General features: G+C 52.3%; 10 protein-coding genes across 10 annotated transcripts; 5 read left to right on the top strand and 5 right to left on the bottom strand.

The window, feature by feature from the left end:
* Positions 1-1,421: 1,421 nt before the first annotated feature.
* NAG1_2 (Glucosamine-6-phosphate isomerase (Glucosamine-6-phosphate deaminase) (GNPDA) (GlcN6P deaminase)) lies at positions 1,422-3,486 on the bottom strand (the record flags this gene model as incomplete). The annotated part of the gene is made up of 4 exons (XM_056219787.1): positions 1,422-1,838; positions 1,896-3,220; positions 3,273-3,278; positions 3,480-3,486. 4 exons carry the CDS (start codon positions 3,484-3,486, stop codon positions 1,422-1,424), a joined length of 1,755 nt encoding a protein of 584 aa, XP_056066914.1.
* Positions 3,487-4,378: 892 nt separating this feature from the next.
* N0V89_011053 (uncharacterized protein) lies at positions 4,379-6,030 on the top strand (the record flags this gene model as incomplete). Its single annotated transcript, XM_056219788.1, has 3 exons — positions 4,379-4,778; positions 4,848-5,142; positions 5,196-6,030. The coding sequence occupies 3 exons, from the start codon at positions 4,379-4,381 to the stop codon at positions 6,028-6,030; spliced, it is 1,530 nt and encodes a 509-aa protein (XP_056066915.1).
* An 892-nt stretch (positions 6,031-6,922) lies between these two features.
* On the top strand, positions 6,923-7,771 carry N0V89_011054 (uncharacterized protein; the record flags this gene model as incomplete). The annotated part of the gene is made up of 2 exons (XM_056219789.1): positions 6,923-7,227; positions 7,279-7,771. 2 exons carry the CDS (start codon positions 6,923-6,925, stop codon positions 7,769-7,771), a joined length of 798 nt encoding a protein of 265 aa, XP_056066916.1.
* Positions 7,772-10,569: 2,798 nt separating this feature from the next.
* Positions 10,570-10,950, bottom strand: N0V89_011055 (uncharacterized protein; the record flags this gene model as incomplete). Its single annotated transcript, XM_056219790.1, has 2 exons — positions 10,570-10,647; positions 10,774-10,950. 2 exons carry the CDS (start codon positions 10,948-10,950, stop codon positions 10,570-10,572), a joined length of 255 nt encoding a protein of 84 aa, XP_056066917.1.
* A 709-nt stretch (positions 10,951-11,659) lies between these two features.
* N0V89_011056 (uncharacterized protein) lies at positions 11,660-13,495 on the top strand (the record flags this gene model as incomplete). The annotated part of the gene is made up of 1 exon (XM_056219791.1): positions 11,660-13,495. The coding sequence occupies one exon, from the start codon at positions 11,660-11,662 to the stop codon at positions 13,493-13,495; it is 1,836 nt and encodes a 611-aa protein (XP_056066918.1).
* A 43-nt stretch (positions 13,496-13,538) lies between these two features.
* Positions 13,539-15,136, bottom strand: N0V89_011057 (uncharacterized protein; the record flags this gene model as incomplete). The annotated part of the gene is made up of 4 exons (XM_056219792.1): positions 13,539-13,796; positions 13,845-14,777; positions 14,833-14,925; positions 14,975-15,136. The coding sequence occupies 4 exons, from the start codon at positions 15,134-15,136 to the stop codon at positions 13,539-13,541; spliced, it is 1,446 nt and encodes a 481-aa protein (XP_056066919.1).
* Positions 15,137-15,460: 324 nt separating this feature from the next.
* Positions 15,461-16,263, bottom strand: N0V89_011058 (uncharacterized protein; the record flags this gene model as incomplete). The annotated part of the gene is made up of 3 exons (XM_056219793.1): positions 15,461-15,831; positions 15,886-16,160; positions 16,220-16,263. 3 exons carry the CDS (start codon positions 16,261-16,263, stop codon positions 15,461-15,463), a joined length of 690 nt encoding a protein of 229 aa, XP_056066920.1.
* A 725-nt stretch (positions 16,264-16,988) lies between these two features.
* On the top strand, positions 16,989-17,924 carry N0V89_011059 (uncharacterized protein; the record flags this gene model as incomplete). The annotated part of the gene is made up of 3 exons (XM_056219794.1): positions 16,989-17,225; positions 17,282-17,422; positions 17,472-17,924. The coding sequence occupies 3 exons, from the start codon at positions 16,989-16,991 to the stop codon at positions 17,922-17,924; spliced, it is 831 nt and encodes a 276-aa protein (XP_056066921.1).
* Positions 17,925-18,893: 969 nt separating this feature from the next.
* On the top strand, positions 18,894-20,878 carry N0V89_011060 (uncharacterized protein; the record flags this gene model as incomplete). Its single annotated transcript, XM_056219795.1, has 2 exons — positions 18,894-19,545; positions 19,602-20,878. The coding sequence occupies 2 exons, from the start codon at positions 18,894-18,896 to the stop codon at positions 20,876-20,878; spliced, it is 1,929 nt and encodes a 642-aa protein (XP_056066922.1).
* A 349-nt stretch (positions 20,879-21,227) lies between these two features.
* N0V89_011061 (uncharacterized protein) lies at positions 21,228-22,112 on the bottom strand (the record flags this gene model as incomplete). The annotated part of the gene is made up of 1 exon (XM_056219796.1): positions 21,228-22,112. One exon carries the CDS (start codon positions 22,110-22,112, stop codon positions 21,228-21,230), a length of 885 nt encoding a protein of 294 aa, XP_056066923.1.
* Positions 22,113-22,356: the final 244 nt, after the last annotated feature.

The raw sequence follows: 22,356 nt of genomic DNA on the forward strand, positions 1-22,356 counted from the left end.
GACGAGTGCGGAGACGACGAGGGAGGCGCCCACTTTTATTCAAAGTGCAGCTGGCAGCACGACGGCTTCGTCAGGAAGAGCGGAGGACTGCTGGGGTGGACTTTGGTCTCATGGGCGGAGTCGCTGGAGCACTTGGACTGTTACTCTGATGATCTTACGGTGGATGGGGGTGGTGCGATTTCATATGTCATCGATGAAGCTCAAACATTGCAGTAGCAGCCCACTCCGAGCGCCATGCGTTACACCAAGCCGCTCGTTGTGGAGGTCGAAAGACCTGAGACTTTAGTGTTCATCAAAGCGCTGTATATCGGCATGATCATGTATCCTTAGCAGTTGCTTTCCTTGACGGCGTACCTTCTTGCCTACTCACTCAAGCGTATCGCTAGGTACGGAAGCCGCGCTTTTGGCTACAACTTACATATCTAGTCTACATTCACGAGCAAACACCGGCCATCACTATACGCTATTCTCTCGCTGTCATGAACATACTTACTATCGTTACTCTCGCTGCCGCGCTCTTTTGCGCCGTTACTGTCGTCGACCCCGGCTGGAACACCTCTGTCACCGAAGACGTCTTTATCACAACCCCGCCAACGAATGCCACTGTTGTTGAGAAGCTGGCGAGGGCCATGCCTGTGGTACCTTCCGGGACCGAATCGACGAGTCCGATTTTCTCCATGCCCGCTTGGATTCCGACTTACACCGGCGATGTCGAGGCGAATTAGGAAAACGCAGGATTGGGCAACATCACTTCTTTCCATTACGCGGGGCGAGACTGGCACAATCAAGTTGGTATTTTCTGCGAATCTAGCAACATGTCAGCCATCATTGATGCTTCGAAGGGCAGTACTGGCTTCCATCCGAGTCGGCCTTCGCATCGGCCCACGCATCGCCTGGACTTTGAGGGCCCTGCAAATCGCAATCGAGGTCACATTGGCTTCTGCCACATGCTGTGCTGGATGGCTCATGGCTCGATCATCATATTCTTCGTACGATGGTGGTGGTCTTGCGGACACTTGTTCTGTTAGTTGTAGTTTTCTTGGGTGAGTTGGTGCATTATACCCTGCCTGGAACCAAGCATCCAATACCATGTCTACGCACGCGGTATGTGGTATGTTGCTAATATTACGCTAGATCGTGGATAATAGGAGCCACTGTGGCATGCTCGTAATGCTCATCTATTAGGGCGTGAAGTCAGCGATGCTACCTCCAGACTTGATACTTGAACGTGCAGCTTTTGCTGAACGTGCTCACCGCATCGGCGCGCCAGTTCCTCTGGTGGATTTCATTCACTAAGAAAAAAAACTGATCAATGTACTGATCCATTAATGCTCTTGAATCGCATTTGAATTTAATTTTCGTGAATCATTCTGCCACATGATGAGTGACGTCGTCTTGACCGTGCCGCACTCTCAGGGGTGTTATCCAAGTTCGCACACATTCCCCTCCATTGTACAAAACGGCATCTGGATTGGTTCAGCGCCTATACCTCTGGCCACGAGTCTCTCTCTCATCTCGCTCAATCTTGGTGCGGCATCGATCTGGCTCCTATTCTGTCCCTGTGCGTCCTTTGCTCCGCTCCAGAGGATCTCGGCAACGGCTGAGCCTCGCGGCCAAATCATACGATCAACATTTATAGGATCGGTCTGCTCAGCCCACATGTGGGCTTCGCCGCCTATAACAAGATGTTGAGAATCGGTTGGCACCGATGTCAGTGGGTCATACGAGTAGGCGAGGCGCCAGTTGTGGAAAGGGGCGCAGTAGTCTTCATAAGGCCAGTACTGGGCGCTGACAGAGGTATCAAAATTAAGCCATTGGCCTTTGCCGCAGTCAAGATACTGTTGGTTCATTCCGGTGAGTGAGGTGTTTCAAGGCTGAGAAGAGCGGTCACTTACCCAGTAGTTGTAGTTGCCGGCGAGGACTTTGTGGCCTTTTGCTACGATCTGCGCGACTGCTTCATCGCTCTGCCACGACTGGACGATCACGTCAGAGCCGAGGGTTAGGTTCCAGTCTAGCAGCGTTTCTTCCCAGACAAGGGGTGTCAGGCCTGCGGCGCGGATTTGGTCGTGATTTCTATCGACGAACTTCTGCATCAGCGGCTGCAGGACCGCCGAGTCATTCGAGTTGACGGTGTCGTCTTTCAAGTATGAGTTCTTGTTCACTTCGTCCCCACCAGTGTGGAAGTACGACGAGAATGGAAGCACACGCGGCAGCAAGTCATCAAAAAGCTTCTTGAGAAAGTCATCCACGTTGGTCGAGTTAAGCTTCAGCGTACCGCAGGGTGGCTCCGCGCAATAGGTGTTCCAGTCTGGCTGAACGTTGTATGCTGCGATGAGGTCTGGATGACTTAAAGCGATAGAGGAGGTGTGACCTGGCATGTCGATTTCCGTGATGAACTCTACTCCTTGCATCGAAGCGTAATACTGTAGGTTTGCAAAATCCTCTTTGGTGTACACCAGTTCTGGCCGATACGCGCCTTTCGCTGAAAGTTCGGGTAAGGCAGGGATCTCGAGAGGCCAGGACTGTGCATCAGTGACGTGCAGGTGGAAACGGTTCATCTTATTGTAGGCCGCAGCATCGATGGTGCGTTCGATGTCCTTGACGGAGAAGTAGTTTCTCGATACGTCCAGGTTGATACCACGGTGTTGGAAAACAGGTACATCGAATATGGTCACGGGGGCAAACGGTGTGTATGCGCCGCCTTCGGAGTGCTCATAGAAGAGCTGTGTGAAGGACACTAGGCCCCTGACGATGCCCACACTCGAGTTTGCTGTGATACTCACGTTACCGCCCTCCCTCAGCTCGAGCGCATACGACTCATCGACTGTACCGGCAAGCGGCTTAGCAATGTCCTCGGGATCATCTTGCAGGACCTCGAGGTTGACGGTCGAGATGTAGGTGCCGTTCTCTGCACTAGGCTCCGTCCAGTTCCTTGGGTGAAATTTCCAGGGCACGAAATTTTTCTTGAAGATTGTTTGCTTAGCAGCGTATATTGCATTGTCGATGATTTCGTCTCCTGTGGGCGCTTCACCGGAGCGCTTTACACGCCTGCGGCTTTCTTCGTCCTGTATTATTGGCTGTGTGTTAGAGTGTATTCTGAAGCCATATTCGTAACCTGGCTGAAACATGAGAGTGCCTACATCGCCTGCGCCAGCCCAATCAAATGATGTGTCTTTGGATATCCATAGAACGGTGTCACCGTGCTTGTATTCTTTGGGAACTGGCCATATTGCCGATGCTAGGTAGGTAAAAAGAGAAATCCACAAGAGAACTATCATCTTCGAGATGCACGACCAAGGAAAGAAGCAGGTACAGATGAATAGGAAGTAAAATGTCTTGGACTCTTGTAAGTCAACCCGTACGGAAAAGAGGGGAACGCGTCAGGCGCGCGAGGGGCAGGACTGGAATGCCGGGCTAGCGCAGGCATGTATCCTCATGCACTCTCATTTAGCCGTGCTTTTGCGTATCTTCAGATCAACAGTGCATGCTAATGCAAGCGTCGAAAAAGCATCGAACATTCACTGCATGAGACGGTGACTAGCGGCGGGCGCAAACTCAAGTCAGCTGCTGGAGAGATTGTCGAACGTAGTGCTGCTACAGCGTCGGGAGGCTTGCTTACATAGTACGAGGCTGAGGTAGCTCTCACGACGACTGTGAGGGGCTCACGGTGATGTGATGCTGCATCTGTCCCATGGTCAGTAAACCGTTGAGCATGAGTCAGCGAAGCTTGGCGAACGACGGTCTTAAACGTGCGAGCGTGGGGACGTTGCCGCGGGGGGTCTAACGTTCATACTTCCAGCACGACCGTCTTGTTATCATCACGAACAATTCTGCCATGTTTGGCCGACGGAAGTCGGAGGTGCGCTCATCCGCTTCTTCCCCACCTTCTTCCTTGGGCCGCGTTGAGTCCCCGCATGCTGTCGGGGATTGATTCGCGATCAGCCAGTCAATATTCCCGAGCAAACGGTGGTGGAGAGCGCCCAGCATCCTTTCGGGCTACGCCGCGTCACACACCGAGGCGTGTCTGTGTGCATATGATAGAAATACAAGTGCGCTGGAACAATCAGCGGCTATGCGCTCACCGAGCGTCCCGTCCCTTATTTAGAGTTACCCCAGGTTCCCACTGTGGTATAGAGCACCCACAGGCCCACCTATTACAGCGATCGGCTGAGTACTAGAGCAATCAACCATCGTGCGCAACCCGAGTGTCCCGCAACTAGCTTTGTACTTGTGGTAGTAACGAGCAGGTGCTGGGGAATCCTAGTTAAGCAGTTGCCTCGGTTCCTTTCTTCTGACCTCATTGTTCTCTTCTTAACTCGTGTCATTCGAACGGTCGAGTGAGAAGGGGACCTCAAACAGTCTTCACGCACTGTCCACGATGCTGGAATTCCACGGAACCACCATATCGACACCTCAGCTGCTCGGCGGCCTTCTTCTCCTCTATATTGGCTACACAATCATCGCCAGGTTTTCCTACAATGCAAAGCTTCGCAAGCTTGGAGCACGAGCGCCAGTCCGAAGGACATGGCTCCCGATGCAACTTGACCTGGCCTACATTATCATCAAATCCGCTCTCGATGATAACATCTATGAATTCTGGTTGAACACATTTCAAAGATACGGTCGCAACGGCTGCTACACGGTCGAGAGTGGCATAGGCGAGCGGGTAATAATGACGGCTGATCCAGAAAACATCAAAGCAATTCTGGCCACTCAGTTCAAAGATTACGGCAAGGGCGAGCAGTTCCACAAGGACTTTGAAGATTTTCTGGGAGATGGTATGTCTACGCGTCTATTGACAGTCGAAGCAGGCGAAGTGAATAAAACCTGATGCTGATTATGAGCAGGCATATTCAACACTGATGGACAGCTCTGGCACGACTCGCGACAATTGATTCGTCCACAATTCATCAAAGACAGGCTAAGCGATATCGACATCTTCGAAGAGCATGTGCAGAAGCTGATGATCAAACTGGGTCAGGGAGAGGTGGACATGATGGACATGTTCTTTCGATTTACCCTTGATGCCGCCACTCACTTCTTGCTTGGGAACGACATCGGAAGTCTAGATCAGCCCCAGACAGCTTTTGCTAATGCCTTCACTCGCGTCCAACACATCCAGAGCTTGATATCAAAGATTGGGTAAGTGAAGCCTGCTTCAGCTGCTTTAGACACCGCTAATTGTGCCCTTGCAGTCCGTTGAACAAGTTCATACCCCGCAAGCGCATGGGTTTTTATTCCTCACTCAACATCCTGGACAACTTTGTCAACATGTACATCGAGAAAGCCCTCGCTCTCTCTCCCACTGAGCTCGAGGAGAAGAGCAAGCATGACTCTGGTTATACGTTTCTGCATGCGATTGCAGGGTACACACGTGACAGGAAGACGTTGCGCGACCAGCTAGTTTCTATCCTGCTTGCCGGTCGGGATACTACGGCGTGTACGCTGACATGGGTCGTCTACGAGTTGTCTCGCCAGCCTCACATAATTGCAAAGTTGCGCCAGGAGATCATCGACCATGTCGGCCTGGAGCGGCAGCCATCCTACCAGAATCTGAAAGATATGAAATACCTCGGGCACATCATAAACGAAGCCCTACGTCTTTACCCAGTCGTTCCGTACAACGTTCGCGTTGCACTTCACGACACTACACTGCCCGTTGGTGGAGGGCCCGACGGCACGCAGCCTATCGCCATTATGAAGAATACGCCTATTGGCTACTCGACACTTGTCATGCAGCGTCGCCCTGATCTCTATCCACCTCCGGAGACGGGCTTTCCCGCCCCTGAGAAATTCTGCCCTGAGCGATGGGACAATTGGACCCCGAAGAGCTGGACCTATGTGCCGTTCAACGGTGGACCGAGGATCTGCATTGGCCAACAGTTTGCGCTCACAGAGATGGGATATACGATTGTGAGATTGTTTCAAAGGTTCGAGACGGTGGAAAACCGGATGGGAGGTCAACTCGCAGGCATGCACGCGGACATCGTCTTGCAGCCAGCGAAGGAAATCAAGGTACTATTCAAGTAGTAGCATTACAAATGAAACATGCATATCACGACCTGTAATGCAATAGGCCTTCACTTCAAGCAGAGTGGAGCTTTCCAATCAGACAGTCATGGGTCAGCGCACCCTTAGCCCTTTTGTACTTCAGGCTTCTCAGGCCGCTCTTTCGATGGGAGTGGAAGTTTGAAGGCGAGCAGCTTTGCCTGCGGGCTGATGATTTGATTCGTGGCCGCGTATCGAAGTTCTTGCCCGAGGGAGGCCTTGAGTCTTATTATAGAGACATAGGACCCGCCGCCAGGCGTGCTGCAGATGATGAAGGATGGACCGACAGTGGAACAAGATTCGATGGGTACTCCGGAGTATATGAACGGCATAAGAATAGACAGTAGCAGGGGGGAGGTTAGTAATGTGTGACGCTCTATTGGGACTTGAACATCTGGTTCTATTTATCATATTTCTATCTGAAAGTGGCACAATGCATTGTGCTAGTGGAAATACTGTTGACTCAAAAAGTGTTCATATGGTATTCTCATTGTGCATGTTGATTTGTCTTGAATTGCGCTGTGCCGCTGCAACAGTGTGGAAAGAGTCATGGCACAGTGGCGCTTCTCAGCGTTGACTCTTCCCAGGATTACTCGCTTGTGTTAAGATAGCAGCCAGCTATACGTGTATATTCTCGTAGCGTATTTATGTTGTAGTACGTGTTAATAGTTTACAACTTGATCATGCAAGGCCGTCTCTCATGTTAGCGCGAGAAAGGGTTCAGGTTTTAGTGTCGCCCGCTGTGTGGAAAATTAGCGTTACATATTGTTGACAACGTTTTCGGAACGGTTCCGCCGGTCGGAAGGTGCACCCCGCGCATGATGGCTTCAATTGTGAACTGCACTCCGAGAATCATTCGTCCCTTCACGACACTATGCCGTTCCTTCAACTCGGGTACAAAAAGATACACTACACAGACTTGAAGCCTGAGGGAGACGATGTTCGCGAAACCTTCATCTTCATCCACGGCCTGGGCTCTTCGCAAGACTACTACCACGCTGTAGCATCAGGTTTACAAGCTCACAAATTCCGATGCATCACCTTTGATACGACTGGTGCGGGGAGGTCTCCATATACGCAGATCGAACAAAGCATCCAAAGCCTTGCTGACGATGTCATCGGGATTTTGGATGCGCTGGAGGTGTCGAAAGCTATAGTGGTAGGCCACTCAATGGGCGGGTAAGTTCTCCTACGTTTGCATACATTCCACCAATCTCACTGTTTGCTCAGCATTGTCGGAGCTCATCTCGCCGCTGAGAACAACGACCGTGTCGTGGCCGCAGTCCTCATTGGACCGGTATACCCAAATCCTGGCGTTATTCCCGTCTTCGAGAAGCGCATTCAAACCGTAGAGAAGGAAGGCATGGAGCCCATAGCGAATACTGTACCGAACGCAGCGGTTGGAAAGCAGGCCTCGCCCCTCGCAAAGAGCTTTATCCGCGAGTTGCTCCTCGGACAAGATCCAGCGGGGTATTGCTCCAATTGCAGAGTCATCATCAACGCGAAGCCCCCTGCTTATGAGAAGATTGCTGTCCCAATACTCATACTCGCAGGCGAAGAGGACAAATCGGCACCTTTAGAAGGCTGCCAAAAGATGTTCAACGAGATTGGGACTGGCGAAAAGAAGCTGGAGGTAATGGAGGGGATCGGTCATTGGCATGCGCTCGAAGCGTTCGAGCAAGTGGGGGAGCACATACTGTCGTTCTACCACGACATTCAGTGAGCATCAGTCTTGTCGAACACAAGGCGTCGATCGAGCACATGTCAAATCGCCGTCGAGTGAGTGGCAGTTCCGCACGGGTATGCAGAGGTTGCAGTGGTTCCTCGTGATGCCCAGCGGTGGCGGTATTGGATGTCGCGGACGCATCTACATCTGTACGGCTGCATTAGACGGCTTGGCGTCGTGAACTGTTGCCATCGCCACAGCTTCCGCGTCTGTACTGTGTAAGCAGCAAGGCAAGGGGTAGTTTCCTCGGTTGCTCTAGCCTGTCACAGTCATTGTTCTTGATAAAAAAAAAGTTGCACAATCGTTTGTGAACGCCCACTGTGTCATTCCCTTGGTACGCATTACTAGTACGCTCATGGTACTTTCATCTGTTTGCATTTCCAAAGCCACGACACCTGGGCACTGTTGCGCCTGGTGCATCACTTGGGAGTCATTGGTACTCAGGACCAAGACCTCTAGAGCCCCGCGACTCGCTTTAGAATGCCGGTCGATGCCAGGTGACATGGCCCGACATCGCTACGCGCCATGATTCGATCCATGCCGTTGTCCGTGCGCTTGCGGTGTGAGTGTGTGGGCAGACGAGGCTGCCCATCGTTATTCGCACGCCCCTCCTCTCTCTCCACGTCGCTCACAGGGCGCATCACCAGCCCAGCCAAATGATGCTCGTTCCCAGTCTTGGGGCCTGGCTTAGCCCCCATAGCAAGCATGTGAAAGTCGACATCATACTCAGCCTTTCTGTGCAACCCGAGGCACCATTGTTATTGACTTATGTAGGCCTGTTGTCTCTACCCACTTTCCACTCACACTTCTTTTATCGTCTCTTTTCCGCTGCGGGTCCGCTATACCTGTTGTGTTTCCGAAGCGGATCCCAGCGCTTTCGCATCTGAGGCGGTGTACTGCATAGCGTCTAAACCCGCCAGTTACTGCTCCAACTCCAGCATTGCCGTCGTGCATCATCCGCCTGGTGATCTAGGTCTAGCCGCGCCCTCCACTTACCTAGGGGATCTTCGTCGTTGGTATCCGAAGCTTTGCCATTTATACTGTGTTGAGGCACCGCCGACACAGACCGCACTTTGCGCACCATCGCTGCTGCTGGGCCCAGCGCTTTGAAATACTCTTGCTCTTTTTTTTGCGCAAAGCATCGCCTCGCTTTTTCTCTTCGTGTTTGCGATCTTTTCTGTGTTCTGTTTGACAGGTCCTGTTTTCAATATTTGTCCCAAGGTTCGCGCCCTCTAGTGAGCCAGCTAGACTGGAACTCCCTTTTATTGTAACATGGCACTGACGAGTGGTGCAGAAGATGCTACTCACATTCCGTTAACTATTTCTTTGGCTGTCTTGATCTACGGCTTCCCTCCTAGCAGGACTTTACTTCTATTTTCGTCTGATTTGTCGCCATCATGAAGCGAACAGACAGTGCCTTTCACGAAACATTTCTTATGGGACCGTCCGAGGATACGCCAAAGACGACTCGCAGATGCAAGACCGCTTCTGGTCGAGACCGGAGAAGTAGACAGGCTCTTGACGGCTTTCATCTGAACGACCAACCCTCCACACTATCGACTGTACATCCTGCATCAGACAAACCAACCACCACCCCTCGAAGATCCGTGGAACCGCGCCGCAAGTCCATTACAACAAACTCCTCCAACTCTACAAAGTCACGACGACGCGGTCATGGCTCCGCCCCTTCCTCACGCCGGACCTCCTGCACCATCATCGACCCTTCCAGACCAACGCGCCACTACCGCATCAATAGTTCCCAGACCTGTCCAACCGTCACCCGCGATATCGACGACGTACTTGCACTTCATTTCCGGTCCTGCAGCTTGTTCCAAAATCCCGCATATCAATCGAGCCTCCCAAGCCCCACCATCTCCGGTTATGGCCCAAGCGTAGGCGCGGAGATTGGCGCCACACCAGGACCCCAGCCGCCACCTGGTGCGCGCGAGTCGGGCTCGCCGGTGCTTGATGAGAAAGCGGGTGCTACGGCCGATATTGGGGAAGATACGACGATGCATTGGATGTCGCCATCAACGCGCAAGACCCAGTATGAGAAGATCGATCGGGCGAATAGTGGGTTTAGGGGGATCTTGAAGAGGTTCATGCCGAGGAGTGTCTCTGCGACTGGACCCCAAAGGTTCTACGAAGAGGAGAGGTCGGATGCGGAGTCTGTCCGAAGGTATCGAATGGATCTATCCGGCGGGGAAGATGATACGAAGAGCATGTCCGGGCTGAAGATGCAGCGACGGAAGTTGGGGAGGTCGACAACGCACAAGGGCGAGACGAGGAAGAAGATGTTCGGATGCCTTTGAAGGATAAGGTGGACTTGGAGACCATGACTATACACACACGGCCTTGACATTTTGCGCTGCATTCATGGCGTTACGATACCCACGGTATGTTTTTTTGTTCTGTTGGGGAAGCATGCATAATACCTTGATGGTTTGTTTGAATGTTTAATATTATGGACCCATATACACGGCGACATATAGCAATGAGAAGCTTTGAGATTGAGATACGTCGCTCCTTGATATAGTAATTCAACGTTCTTGAGTCTGCTCTTCGTGCAAGCAAGTGATTTCAGGTAACTTAAAGAGATGTGATATGATTCGAATATGTACAAGTGAATCTTAGACTGTCCAATGTGCTGCATCAACGTTTATAGGCACCGAGTGTGCGTCTATCTTCTATCCCCGCTGTCTGGGTAAGGACCGAGACAACGCGCAGTGTCCAACGAGTTATGGATCTAGCTGCTGCACCCTTCGATATTTCGTGACGTCGTTCGATCGATATGCTCATAGTTTCGCCTCTTCTTTCAAATCACCGACCTTGAGCTTCGGTCCGTACTTCTTTAGTACACCCTCGTTGTGGTACTGTCATCTAGTCAGTGCCAATATTCAATGCGGCTCAACGGTTCAGAGTATTCAACAAAGGGGCTTCGACTGCGTTGGAAAGCACGTCTTGCATAGCATATGACGAGTAAGTTATGGGTAACATACCTTCCAGAACTGCTTGCTGGCATCCTTACCGCCAACCCTCTTCAATATTTTCGCACCACCGGGATGCTCATCGACGAAGCTCTCTAGAGAGTACACACCGCTATCGATTATAATGTATAGCCCCTTATCAACGTCTTTGTGCTCTGCGACCTGCTTCGCGGTGAAGGACTCCGACATTGTGGGTATTGACGAGCGAGTATCGACTATTGAGTGCGGGCTATCGGGTATCGCTTGGTGATACAGGGGCTAAATCGCTATGAGGTGAAAGTGATGAGGCGCCGTATAAGTATAGTCAACGTGGAGAATGCGGGGACAGGAACGTGGTTGTGGAATGGAATTGCATCGCTCGGTGACGATGGCAGACGCCGACGAAGAACAACCTCGGCTTATGCTGAGGTGACTTTCGGCGGGCTGCTGATTGGATGCCTGACGGGACAAGTGCACGTGCCGTATGACTAGTCTCGGAGAGAGATGCGCCATCCCCACAACACCAAAGTCACTCTATCGTGCCTCAATATTGAAATTCCATCGATTTTGCACACTTAGTCTTGATGAACCACTTAATCAATTACGGAAGTCAGCACGTATGATGCAGACGTGAGAAGCTTCTTTTCGCGATGTCTCTAATTGGTACAAATTATGCGTTGGGCTAGCAAACCTATTGAAGCAATTCCACGAACATGAAGCCATGTCGCCGGAATCATGGAGCTCAGGGGCTTTTTAGCGATCACAAGAGTTCTGTATTGCTAACTCACATGTGTCCTTTTCTAATGCATTAGGCGACTGATCAAATTATGTCACCACAACAAGCTGTGAGGAACATCCCAGCGATCAATCACGCGCATCAGTACACTCCATTACCATTGGACTGGCTGGACGAGCTGCGATGTCACCTAGCATCGCAGTAAGGGAGATTGGCATTCTGAAGCCACGGAAGAAGTCTACACTCGAATCTCTCAACAACGATTGTCTGGCCTTGGTCTTCCAGGAAGTCGCCCTCACTTCGCACAAATCATTGCTTCCACTATCTAGGGTCAATCACAGGTTCTATATGCTCGTCGTTCGATGGATATATGGAGATGTTTCAATCAACATCACGAAGGTGACTCACCTTCTATTGCTGAAGCGCCTTCTACAACCACGCTCGAAATTGGCATCATACATCCGCTATCTGGAGATCACGCCTGCCGATTCCACGCCATTCTGGTTCCTTCAGGATGTGGTCAACGTCTTGAAAAGGCTGGCAGTCTTATATACGTTTTGCTGGAATGTATTTTCGAATGTATATCCCTTGATCCTTTGCGAGCTGGTGAGATTTCCAAAAGCCACACTCGTGGTCCGGGGTAACAAGATAGCTTACTACGCCTCGTCTCCTGGTGATAAGACGCTTACGCTGCTTCATGTTTTCCCGGCTAGCCGACTCGCCTTTCCCAATGGCAATCTTACCGAGTTCACATTCGATGCTCAGCTCCCTTCGCAGATCTACGATAACTTCAAGGAAGATATACTGAAGTTAATGGTAAACAACCCATCACTGGCCACGCTTTCTCTCCAACCAAGGCACTTTTCGCTTCAGGCATTCCCACAGATGCTGGACGTTTTCCGCTCTGGCAACGTTCCAAACCTCATACATCTTGCTGTCCGTGGCTGGGCACTTTCGATTTTCCATCAGGACGAATTAAAGCTATGGGGTCAGAAAATAGGCTGGGAACGCCTGCGCACGCTTTCGATCGACATATCAGCCTTTCCGGCTCTAGTCGGAAAGACGCCAGTACTGGCCGATCTAGAGTTGACAGCGACAACAAGTGCAGACCTCATTCAGCTTCAGCTCCAACTGTTGGAAATGGAATATCCAGTTGGATGTTTGCTACCAAGGCTGACCGAGTTTCATCTGAGGACCCCGCTCGATAGGATGCTTATATCAACAGCACGCCGTCCCGCGTTGATCTTACCGATGATCCTCTTCAGGATCATGCCCAAAATACTCACCATGAACATGGGGAGCAGCTACACGATGAGCATCAATACAGTCAGCTTTGTACCGATGATTTTGGCGACCCCGGCGGCGCAGGACATTGACAAATTGCGAAAGTATTGTCCAATCATACAAAAACTATCCATCGACATTAATCTCGACCAAGGTTGGCCATTCGATGTCCTCAAAAAGGTTGCTCGCTTTAAGGACCTGCACTATCTGACGCTGATGCTACATTTTGAACATTTGAACAACGCAAAGAAACGGATGACACTCTCGAACTGCAAAGACGCCTTTGGGTATATCGCCCGATCACGGCATTTGCCACACGGCAAGCAGGATCTACGCGAACGGCTTGTTGTCAGATTCAAACTCGCGCGGATGAATGACGATGACACTGCTATAAGAAGAGGCTTTGATATGCCAGACTACGCAGTCTGGACAGACGCCGTAGGGATACTTACAAAGACCTACAAGTACGAGGCGCCTTCTCGTACAAAACCTGTCTCTACTCTTGTTGCCTTGTCCAATGAGCAACTTGATAAGAGAGCACAGAAGGAGTGGCGTGTGTGGTACTTCACAAAGCCGTTCCTGCCGTTTTTGACAAAGTACCACGACCGAGCTGCTTCGAACTTGCAGAGATTGTGGCAGGAGAGCCAGAGGCGGCAATTTGAGGCTACAGGGGGCAGCCCTACCAACATGGACAAACAGGTGACGTTGTTCGATCAGTGGAGTGGGGAAGAGTGATGGCTTTTGTTTTTACTCTATCTAGTCTTGAAATCGAGACAATCTAGTACCCATGCGTTGAGTTTCTCTTGATCCACGCCGCAACATCCTTCTGCTGTCTCGCCACAATGTTCATGGCCTCGTCGTCGTCGTACAAGTCATACCAGCCCGGCGACTCGTGCGGTGGATCGCCCGCCCAAACCATCCCGAACTCATTCATGACCTGCGTTTCAGGCCGCCAAATACCGCCATAAGCCCATGGACATGTACCGACGTAGGCACCGCCTTTCTTGAAGTCGGCCATAACGGCACCGATGATCGTCTGTTCCACTGTCAGCATACGCCTTTCTCTTACAGATCCGATACTCACCCTAAAATACGCATCCTTATGCGTCGTACTCGCACTACTCAAATACGGATACTCCTTATCCGCATTCTCCCAATTATCCCTCGCCATACCAAACTCCTCCAAAAACACCGGCTTCCCCACGTCCCGCGCCCACCTACTCGTGTTCGCCACGAACGCCGTGGCAAAGTCCTGCGCGACCTTGAGATTCGCCTCGCTGGCATTGTACATGTCGTAGATGCCCCAGTTCTGCACCCAGCAGTGCGTGGTCGCGTAGTCGACGTCGGGCGCCTTGTGCACGGCTTTGAAGATCTGCTCGCCTTGCTTGCTCTCCAGGCCGACGGAGATGAGCTGCTTGGGCGCGAGGCTGCGGATGTACGTGGAGATGCGATCGACCCATGGGAAGAGGGGATCAGAAGTATTAAAGGAGTCGAGGGATTGGGGCTCGTTGGCGAGTTGCCACGTCATGATTGTGGCGTCTTCGTTGTACTTTTTTCCATTTACGGTGTTTTTGCGTGTGATGACAGTTTTGATGTGGTCTTTGTACCATTGCTCCGCTAGTTGGTTTGTGTAGATTTGGTTCGCAAAGGTGGTGTACTCGTTGTAAGTGTGTGCACCATCCTCTGTGTCGGAGTAGTTGCCCCAACCTGTTCCTGGGGTCGGGCGCTGCGGTGCTTTCGTCATGTTCCAGGAGGGTGGGTACGGAATTGCGGTGTTGTTGTTCGCCCAGGACACGTACTGTGCGAAACCACCAGACCATTGCCATTCGTCGTTGAGCGTCATAGTCGCCCTGATGCCGCGCTTGGAAAGCTCATCCAGGCAAATGTCAAGGCCACGGAAAACTTTCTCATTGTACTTCCCAGGGGCATCCATGAGAGGAGGATTCATCCGGAAGGGTTGTGGGGTTGGCGCGCCTTCGGAGGAAGCCATGACACGTAGATGATTTACGCCGTGGGCCTTTGCGGAAATGCATCATTAGTATGGCGATTGCAAATATTCTTGAAACACTCACAGCCATTTGGTCGAGCTCTGTGACAAGGCGAGAGTAGTTTCCGCCTTGAGAGGCGTCGGCTGCCAGGTTGAGACATGCCCAGTAGTTGAGTCCCTATAGGCACGGTCAATTGATACCCAATTGATAATTCTGGAGTCTGTACAGTAATGTAATGAAGACCCTTCGCATCTTTCAACCTTAGCCCATCGACATAGACAAAGTCCTTTGGGTCAATTGCGTGAGGCTTCTTCTTGTGAGGATTCCTTGGTGTATTCAGTGCCGTTGCCGCAACGGCGAAGCTTAGGAACGCAATTGAGGCTCTCATAATGATGGCTGGAGCGATTGAGAATATTAGAGGGAGCTTTTACATTTTATATTACAGAAATATGGCCCACAATGAAGAGCATCATCGGAGCAACGACGTACGACTTTCCTAATGTGGCATGGACAACTACGGTAGAACGGAAAGACACTAGTGCGGAGCAACCCGCTCCGTGCCTAATTAGTGCTAAGACTATACACTCTACGCGCAATGTCGTGCATATTCCTCTGGTTAATTCTCCGCTTTGTCCCATTGACTACTTGTACCTCCGTCCGATCCACAATGAACCAAGAAAACTCTTCTTTTCCTCTGATAGTACTTTAGCACTTAGCACTTGCTTCCCGAATTGACCGCGACTGATCCGCCATCCTGCCTTTTAATCCTCTCAAACAACTGCACAAACGCCGCGGGTTCCTGCGCACCACCGACTTCGAACTTGCCGTTGATGGTGAAGTTAGGCACGCCATGGATGTCCTGCGCGTACGCGTCTTGCACTTCTTTGTCGACCTCTGGTCCGCCCTTGCCGGAGTCAAGCCACTCCTTGGCTTCGCTCTTGTCAAGGCCGGCTTTCTCGGCGGCGTCGAGGAGCGTTTCGTGGGAGGTGATGTCCTTCTCGTTCTCGAAGTAGGCGGCGAAGAGCTCTTCGATCACTCGGGTTTGCATGTGAGGGCTCTTGGTCTTGCCGAGTTGGACGAGGCCTGGTTGCGATCAGTCAAAACAGTACTCATTTCACATACTCAAAGACGTCTTACGATGAGAGTCCCTCGTGTTTCCAGTCTTTCCTCCAAACTTGAAGTTGATGCCCTCGTCTTTCCCTAGCTGTCCCAGCATCTGGAAGATACCTACGGTTCTCTGGTCGCCAAACTTTTGCCGGTAGTAGGCGGCTTTGTCGATGCCGGTCTTCGGCGCATCAGGATTCAGGTAGAAGGGAAACCAGTTCGTCGAGAAGGTGTCATCCGAGCTGGGATGCGCGGCTTTGTAGGCAGCGATGCCTTTCTCGAGGCGCTTTTTGCCGACATAACACCAGCTATCACGTGTCAGTTCACCAGCCCTACATCAAAGCTACTGACAGAAAGGGAGTCTTACGGGCACACCGTGTCTGACACGATATTGATTTCGAAGTTCGTCATTCTTCGTAGACTCGCTTTGAACGCCACGATGAAGATCTCGCAGAAGTACGAATACCTCGCGGGTGTTCAAGGGACTTGTAGGCATACATGTCGTGCGGAATCGTCCGGTAGAAGTGAAGGCAATGCTGACAAATTAGCTTGGTGTTCGCAAAAAAGTACGTTAGGTACGTTCGGCGAATGACGGCGATTGGTCGCGAAAGAGCGAGCTGCTTCTACCACCGAACTATAAGATATTCTCACTTTCACCTGGTCAGGGAGTTACCTGATATCACCATGAATGCTGACCATCACTTCAATCGTAGTCCCGCCTCGGTAGATTGCCTGAAGGAGAATGGATGTTGCGGTACTAGCCCATGAAGGCCCACAATGCTCCTCAGATAGAAACCGTCGTATTATAGCGACAGAAAAGGGCTATAAAGGTGTCCTCTAGACATCAGCGCGTCCAATAGTACGTAAACCTCGTGACTCACTGCTCCTTGCAATTACATATGTTACAATTCCATGGTTGTCCTTAAGTTGATCGGCGCGTTGTTACTGTCTCAGGGCCGCGCGAACGCCTTTCCCGTTAAGCGAGGCCGCCCTTCCATGAGGAAGCATTCAGCGAACACGAGCGCAAGGCTGATATAAACGTCAAGATAGGCTTCATATTCACTACGAGCCTCAATTCAACATTCAGCAAAGCAGCTAAATTATACCTCTGTTCAAATTCCAAAATCTCAATCGCAATGTCTGGCGACAACAATTCCTTCATCGCCTCCGGCTCGGACCTAATGCGCAGGGCAATGCAAAACCGAAGGTTGATTCCAGACGTATCGCATCTGAAGCCGATCATCGATGAACTACCTGCCGGGTCAGTCGTCTGTGAGGTTGGCTGTGGCGCAGGAGGCATCACGCTTGATATTGCACAAAAGTACCCACATATTACCGTTCTTGGGATGGATGTCGACGAGGAATCTATCAAGGTGAATGACACTTCGCTGTGAAATAGTTGGAACCATTCACTGACATTGCAGCACAGTTGGCAAAAGAAGCCAAAGAAAAGGCTGAAACGACCAATATTCGATACGTTCACGGCGATGCGTGCAACCTGGACAAGCTTATCCAAGTCGAAGGGTTCGAGGCTTTGGATGGTGGATGCGATCTTGTGTATAGCCATGCAGTACGTTCACACACCAGCTACTAGTAGTCATACTCACAATCTCGATCAGAGCATAATGCACACAGGCGACCAACCCGCCGCCGTTGCGCATATGCGAAAAGCCACCAAGCCCAACGGCACCACCTCGCTGAAGGAAGGTGATATGGGTCTATTCTTCGCATATCCGGAGAACCCAGGCATGAAGAGGTGGCTCGAAACGTTCCCAACTCTCAGCCTAGGCAAGGGCGCAGATCCGTACATTGGCCGCAAGCTGGTATCTCTTGTTCTAGGCGCGGGATTCGCGCACAGCCAGCTCAAAGACGTGTCGATGTCGGGTCAGATGCAGTGGCGGCCACAGGTCAAGCCTGGTATGGTGATGGGATTTGGGCAGATTGTCCGGCAGTCGGAGCTTGGAGAAGACGACAAGAAGCTGATCGTCGAAGGGCTGGAGGAGTGGAGTAAGTACGAGGATGGGGTCGTGTGCTTCCCGAGTGTTATTGTGACGGCTGTCAAGGAGGCATAGAGGTTGCATGTGTTCTGGAGAGAGAGCACGTGACCTTATCCCTCATCGAGATATAGAAGGCACGGACGCGTCTTAATCTGTTCGCCAGATTGTTAAGTTGACTACGGTTCCTTGCCAAATGATGAGAGGACTGGTGCATCGTTAGTCGGAAGCTGGATGACGACTCTTCGATTGCTGAATCGTAGCGCTCTGTCTCGGAGTTCCGTGGTCCTATTAGGTCAGCTCTCACTCTCCGTGCGTGTTCACATAGCAACGTCATCTTACTTCGTATAGCAACGAAGACGGCCAAGTTAATAGCAGAGCTCGCACGCGCCGCGGACAGAGGACAGGCTGGCTGCACACTCCCTGTAGCTTCGACTTGCCACATGTGGCAACTTGAGGCGGCGTGTTGTAGGAAGCTGATGTTGGATGGCAGGATAGCGGCGCGGTCATACGCCGTGCGTCATGTTTTTGTGTAGCCTTCGTCGTCCTACATGTCCAGCACTCTCCGTCGAGGTCTTGTAGTAGCGGTCAAGCAGCATAGACGAGGAGGCGCTGGTAGGTCGCATCGGCGGTCTGGGTGGTTTCCAGGGAGAGCGGTACCTGGAAGGCTAGCGGGCTAGGTGCTCTAGCAACCCGCCTTGACCTGACCCCTTATGCACCTGCAGGCCCAAATAAGGCTGCTTTTATGCGAAACATGCCGCGAAAGCAACAAATGCTCGTGCTTCCTTCTGCCTCTTGTAAACAACTGCGAAGATCCTCCTCCTCGAACGCAGCACTCACTCAGTTCGCTTGACGTAGCCCGGCCACCAGTTCCTCCACACTTCCAACGCCCGCCAAGCTCACAGCCACGGATCGGCGTCGACGCTGGCTTGACAGCACAGCGCCTATATTTGGCCCCGAGACAGACGATCAAAACCGCGCCGAGTCCCCGGCCACAGTTTCAACGCACAGCAGCACCACGAGTACAGGCACGACACACTGCACGACATGTCTGCAACCACGGCCAGAAAACCAGCCCCGCCGGGCACCCCTGGGCGCGCTCCTGCAGACAAGGTCTCGACTTCGCCAGCCAGCGCTGCCCGCCGCGGATCCACCCCCAACGCCAACGGCACGAATGGTGTTACGAGAACGCGCTCCGTTCGGTCCGGTACTAATGGCTCGCCCGTATCAGCGCGCGCAGCCGTCAGGAAGCCCGGCGCATCTTCAAATCTCAGCATGAGCGCTTCGCAGGCCGACAGCAACGACGAAGATGCCCGCGAGGAGCAGGCCGTCCTCCTGGCCGATCTCAAGGAGCGGTTACAGAAGGCCGAGAACGAGGCCGAGGAGCGCCAGAAGCAGGCCGACGTGCTCAACGCTCGGCTAGATGACGCGCTCAAGGAGCAGGCCAAGCTCGAGGACCGCGCACACGAAGAGGAAGAGAAGGCTGAGTCACTCGAGGTCGAGAGGCAGAAGCTCACACGTCAGCAGCGCGAGCTGGAGGGCATATACGAGGCAGAGCGAGTGCAGGCCATGAAGGACAAGGAGGAGGCCCAGACTCGTGCCGAAGAACTGCAAGAAACCATTCAGCGATTGAAAGAGACTATGGCCAAGAAGAACGTCGAGAGCAGCGACGCCGAGGAAGGGAGACTATCACGAGCTTGTACGTGGTCATCCCTCCAATTCATTTGCTGCGATAAGTTACTAACACTCAGACAGCGAGCTTCCGTCAAAACCCCTCCCGCAACAACTCCTCGCAGAACATCGACACGGCCAGCTCATTTGCACCACCATCCACAGTCCAGCGAAGCGACTCGCGCAACCACTCCAAGCTCATACACCAAAAAGACCAGATCATCGAGGGCCTACGCCTCGAGCTTGCCGAATTCCAGATCAAGATGATGGAAATGGACAATGCTGGCGGAGGTCGCTTGCGTGAGCTAGAGAAGCAGATGGTAGACATTCGCATGGCGAACGCCAGACTAATCGAAGACAACGAGAGCTTCCAGCTCTTACTCGGAGAGAAGACACTCAACGGAACGCTAAGCCGCGGCGACTTTCTGCGTCCGTCTTCGTCCCACTCAGAGCGCGCACCTTCACGCAACGGAGCCATGAACAGTCTCGCCGACGAACTCGGAGATCTCGAAGATACCGAAGGCGCAGAAGGCGAAGTGGTTCGCAAGTTAGAGCACGAGGTCAACAGTCTCAAGGAATCGAACAAGGCTTTGACCCTCTACATCAACAAAATCATCGGTCGTCTCCTCCAGCACCAGGGTTTTGAATCCGTGCTAGGCGGTGACGAGGACGAAAGTTCAGGGGGCGCTGCCGTTAACACGAATAAGGAGCTTCCCCCACCGCCTCCGCCGAAGGACAATGAGCAGCCTGCCGAGGGCGGCTTCCTCCAGCGCGCGAAGTCCGTCATGGGCGGCGGCCGCAACAAGCCCCGACCTATGAGTTATGCCGCGCCTCGCAGCAACCTGAACGAGGATCCCGAGACCGCACCGAGGATCCCATTGCAGCGCGCCAGCACATCCAGAGCTACCAGTAGCGATAACCACCACCGTCACTCTACCTCCGAGATGCCTCCACCAGGGAGCATCGTCACAAACATGTACCGCATGCCGCCACCCGCCGTAACCCCAGGCCAGACATCGCCAGGTATTGTGTCGCCACGCAATTCCTTCTTTGGAATTCCTATCAGCACAGGCAACAGCAACCCTTCTTCGAGGGTCCCCTCGAGCAGCGCGGTACCTAAAGACGATGGCAGTGAGACCGACACAAAGTCGACGTCTGAGACGTCGCACGTCGACACACCCAGCCCGCCACGCCGCGAGGTGTCCAGCACCATGACAGGCAAGCAAATGCGCCCACTGCGGCTCGTCCAGAACAGCGAAGAAGAACAGCGCGCCCGCAAGGCTGCGAACCGCGCGTCCTGGTTCGGCGGCTTCTCCATGTTCGGCAACAACGGCGAGCAGAAGGCCCCCGAGGCTTCGTAGTTACCCCTTTAACTCAAATCTTCACAGCCTTTTCGACTTGCACATTCTTATCACTGTTGGATGAATCTACGTATGTTACGAGCAAGACGGATATACTGCTATGCACTATTCTTTCTGTAGGATAGGAGTCGGTGGCAGGTTGGATGACAAATGACTTGGGCTTGGATGTGGACATGGCTGTCTTTCTGAGATAACAACTTGAGTATACCCCCGGCTTTAGAGGTGCCCCCTTTATGGATGGATTGGCTTGGATAGGCGTCTCGTGTAATGCATTGTCATGATTTTTTATTCTTATTGCTACCTATTGGACAACGTGATGGTGCTTGGGGAGGACTTGACGAACCGTATATCAACGCCATTTCTTGTCCCGTTTTGCGGCCTCGAGGGCGATGATCCTTGCTAAGTCGTTTACCTCGTCTACGGTGCGGGAGCAAGGAGGCCTGCTTGTGCTTATCGGTTCTTCTGCCTTATCGATGCAGCTTAGCCTTCGAACTTGGCTTGGTTGTTGTTCGAGCGGTTTGCGGCTTTCCAACGACACAGTCTCCTCCAGCAGAGGCAACCGTTTCGGAACCTTCTTCGGCTTAATCACTGAACGCTCGATACTTCTCCTCTTTTGGGTGTTCGCCATCCGTTCCTTCTCAACCAGCTCGAACTCCCCCGCATCGATCCTATCCGGCCAAACCATCTTCTGTCTCGGCGGCCTGCCTCTCTTACCCTGCTTGACAGCAGCAACACCATGTATTCTCTCCAACACCCCAGGACTCCGTCTGCGCTTACGAGTCTGCGTTTTCGGTCTCGGCAGTGCTCTAGGCCTAGCACCTGCTTTGTGCTTCCTCGGCAGCAAGTCAGCATCGTTCTCGGAACTGGTTGACGATAGCGAAGCGGAGGGCATTGCGTCCTCGACGTATATATCTCCGTCGCTTTCCTCACCCTCGTACATACTTCCCATCTGGCTTTGTCGAACCCCTTTTCTCGCTCTCATCTTCCGTTCTTCTTTATCCCTATCTTCATGCACAGTCTCATCCTTTGCCCTGTTTTTTCCTTCCCTTCCTTCTGCCTGAGCGCGAACTTTATCTCCCTCATCCACGAGCCCAACCTCCGTATCCCTAAACTCGATCCTGACCTCACACGGCGTGACGCTCAGACTTTCTCTTTCTTTTCTCCTTGGAGTGGTAGTCGTGGAAGTGGTTTTGCAGGCGATGCAGAGGCCGGAGGCTTTGTAGCGGCGCTTCATGCGGTGGGGGCAGGCGGAGGGGTCGAGGGCGTAGGCTTTTGCGTGGGAGCAGCGGGGGTAGGATATGCTGAGAGTCCAAGTGCAGTGGGTGCAGGTTGTGAGGAGGGCGTAGCACATTTTGGAATAGGGGAAGTGAGATGACGGCGGAACTCGATGTATGCTTTGAACTGGGACGTATACTGTGGTGAAGACTCGTTCTTTTGTTTCGATTGAATTAAATATTGTTGGTGTTGGACTTGGTTGA

This window comes from Didymosphaeria variabile (genome assembly GCF_027946475.1).
Source record: "Didymosphaeria variabile strain IMI 356815 chromosome Unknown scaffold_8, whole genome shotgun sequence".
Classification (NCBI taxonomy): Eukaryota; Fungi; Ascomycota; class Dothideomycetes; order Pleosporales; family Didymosphaeriaceae; genus Didymosphaeria; species Didymosphaeria variabile.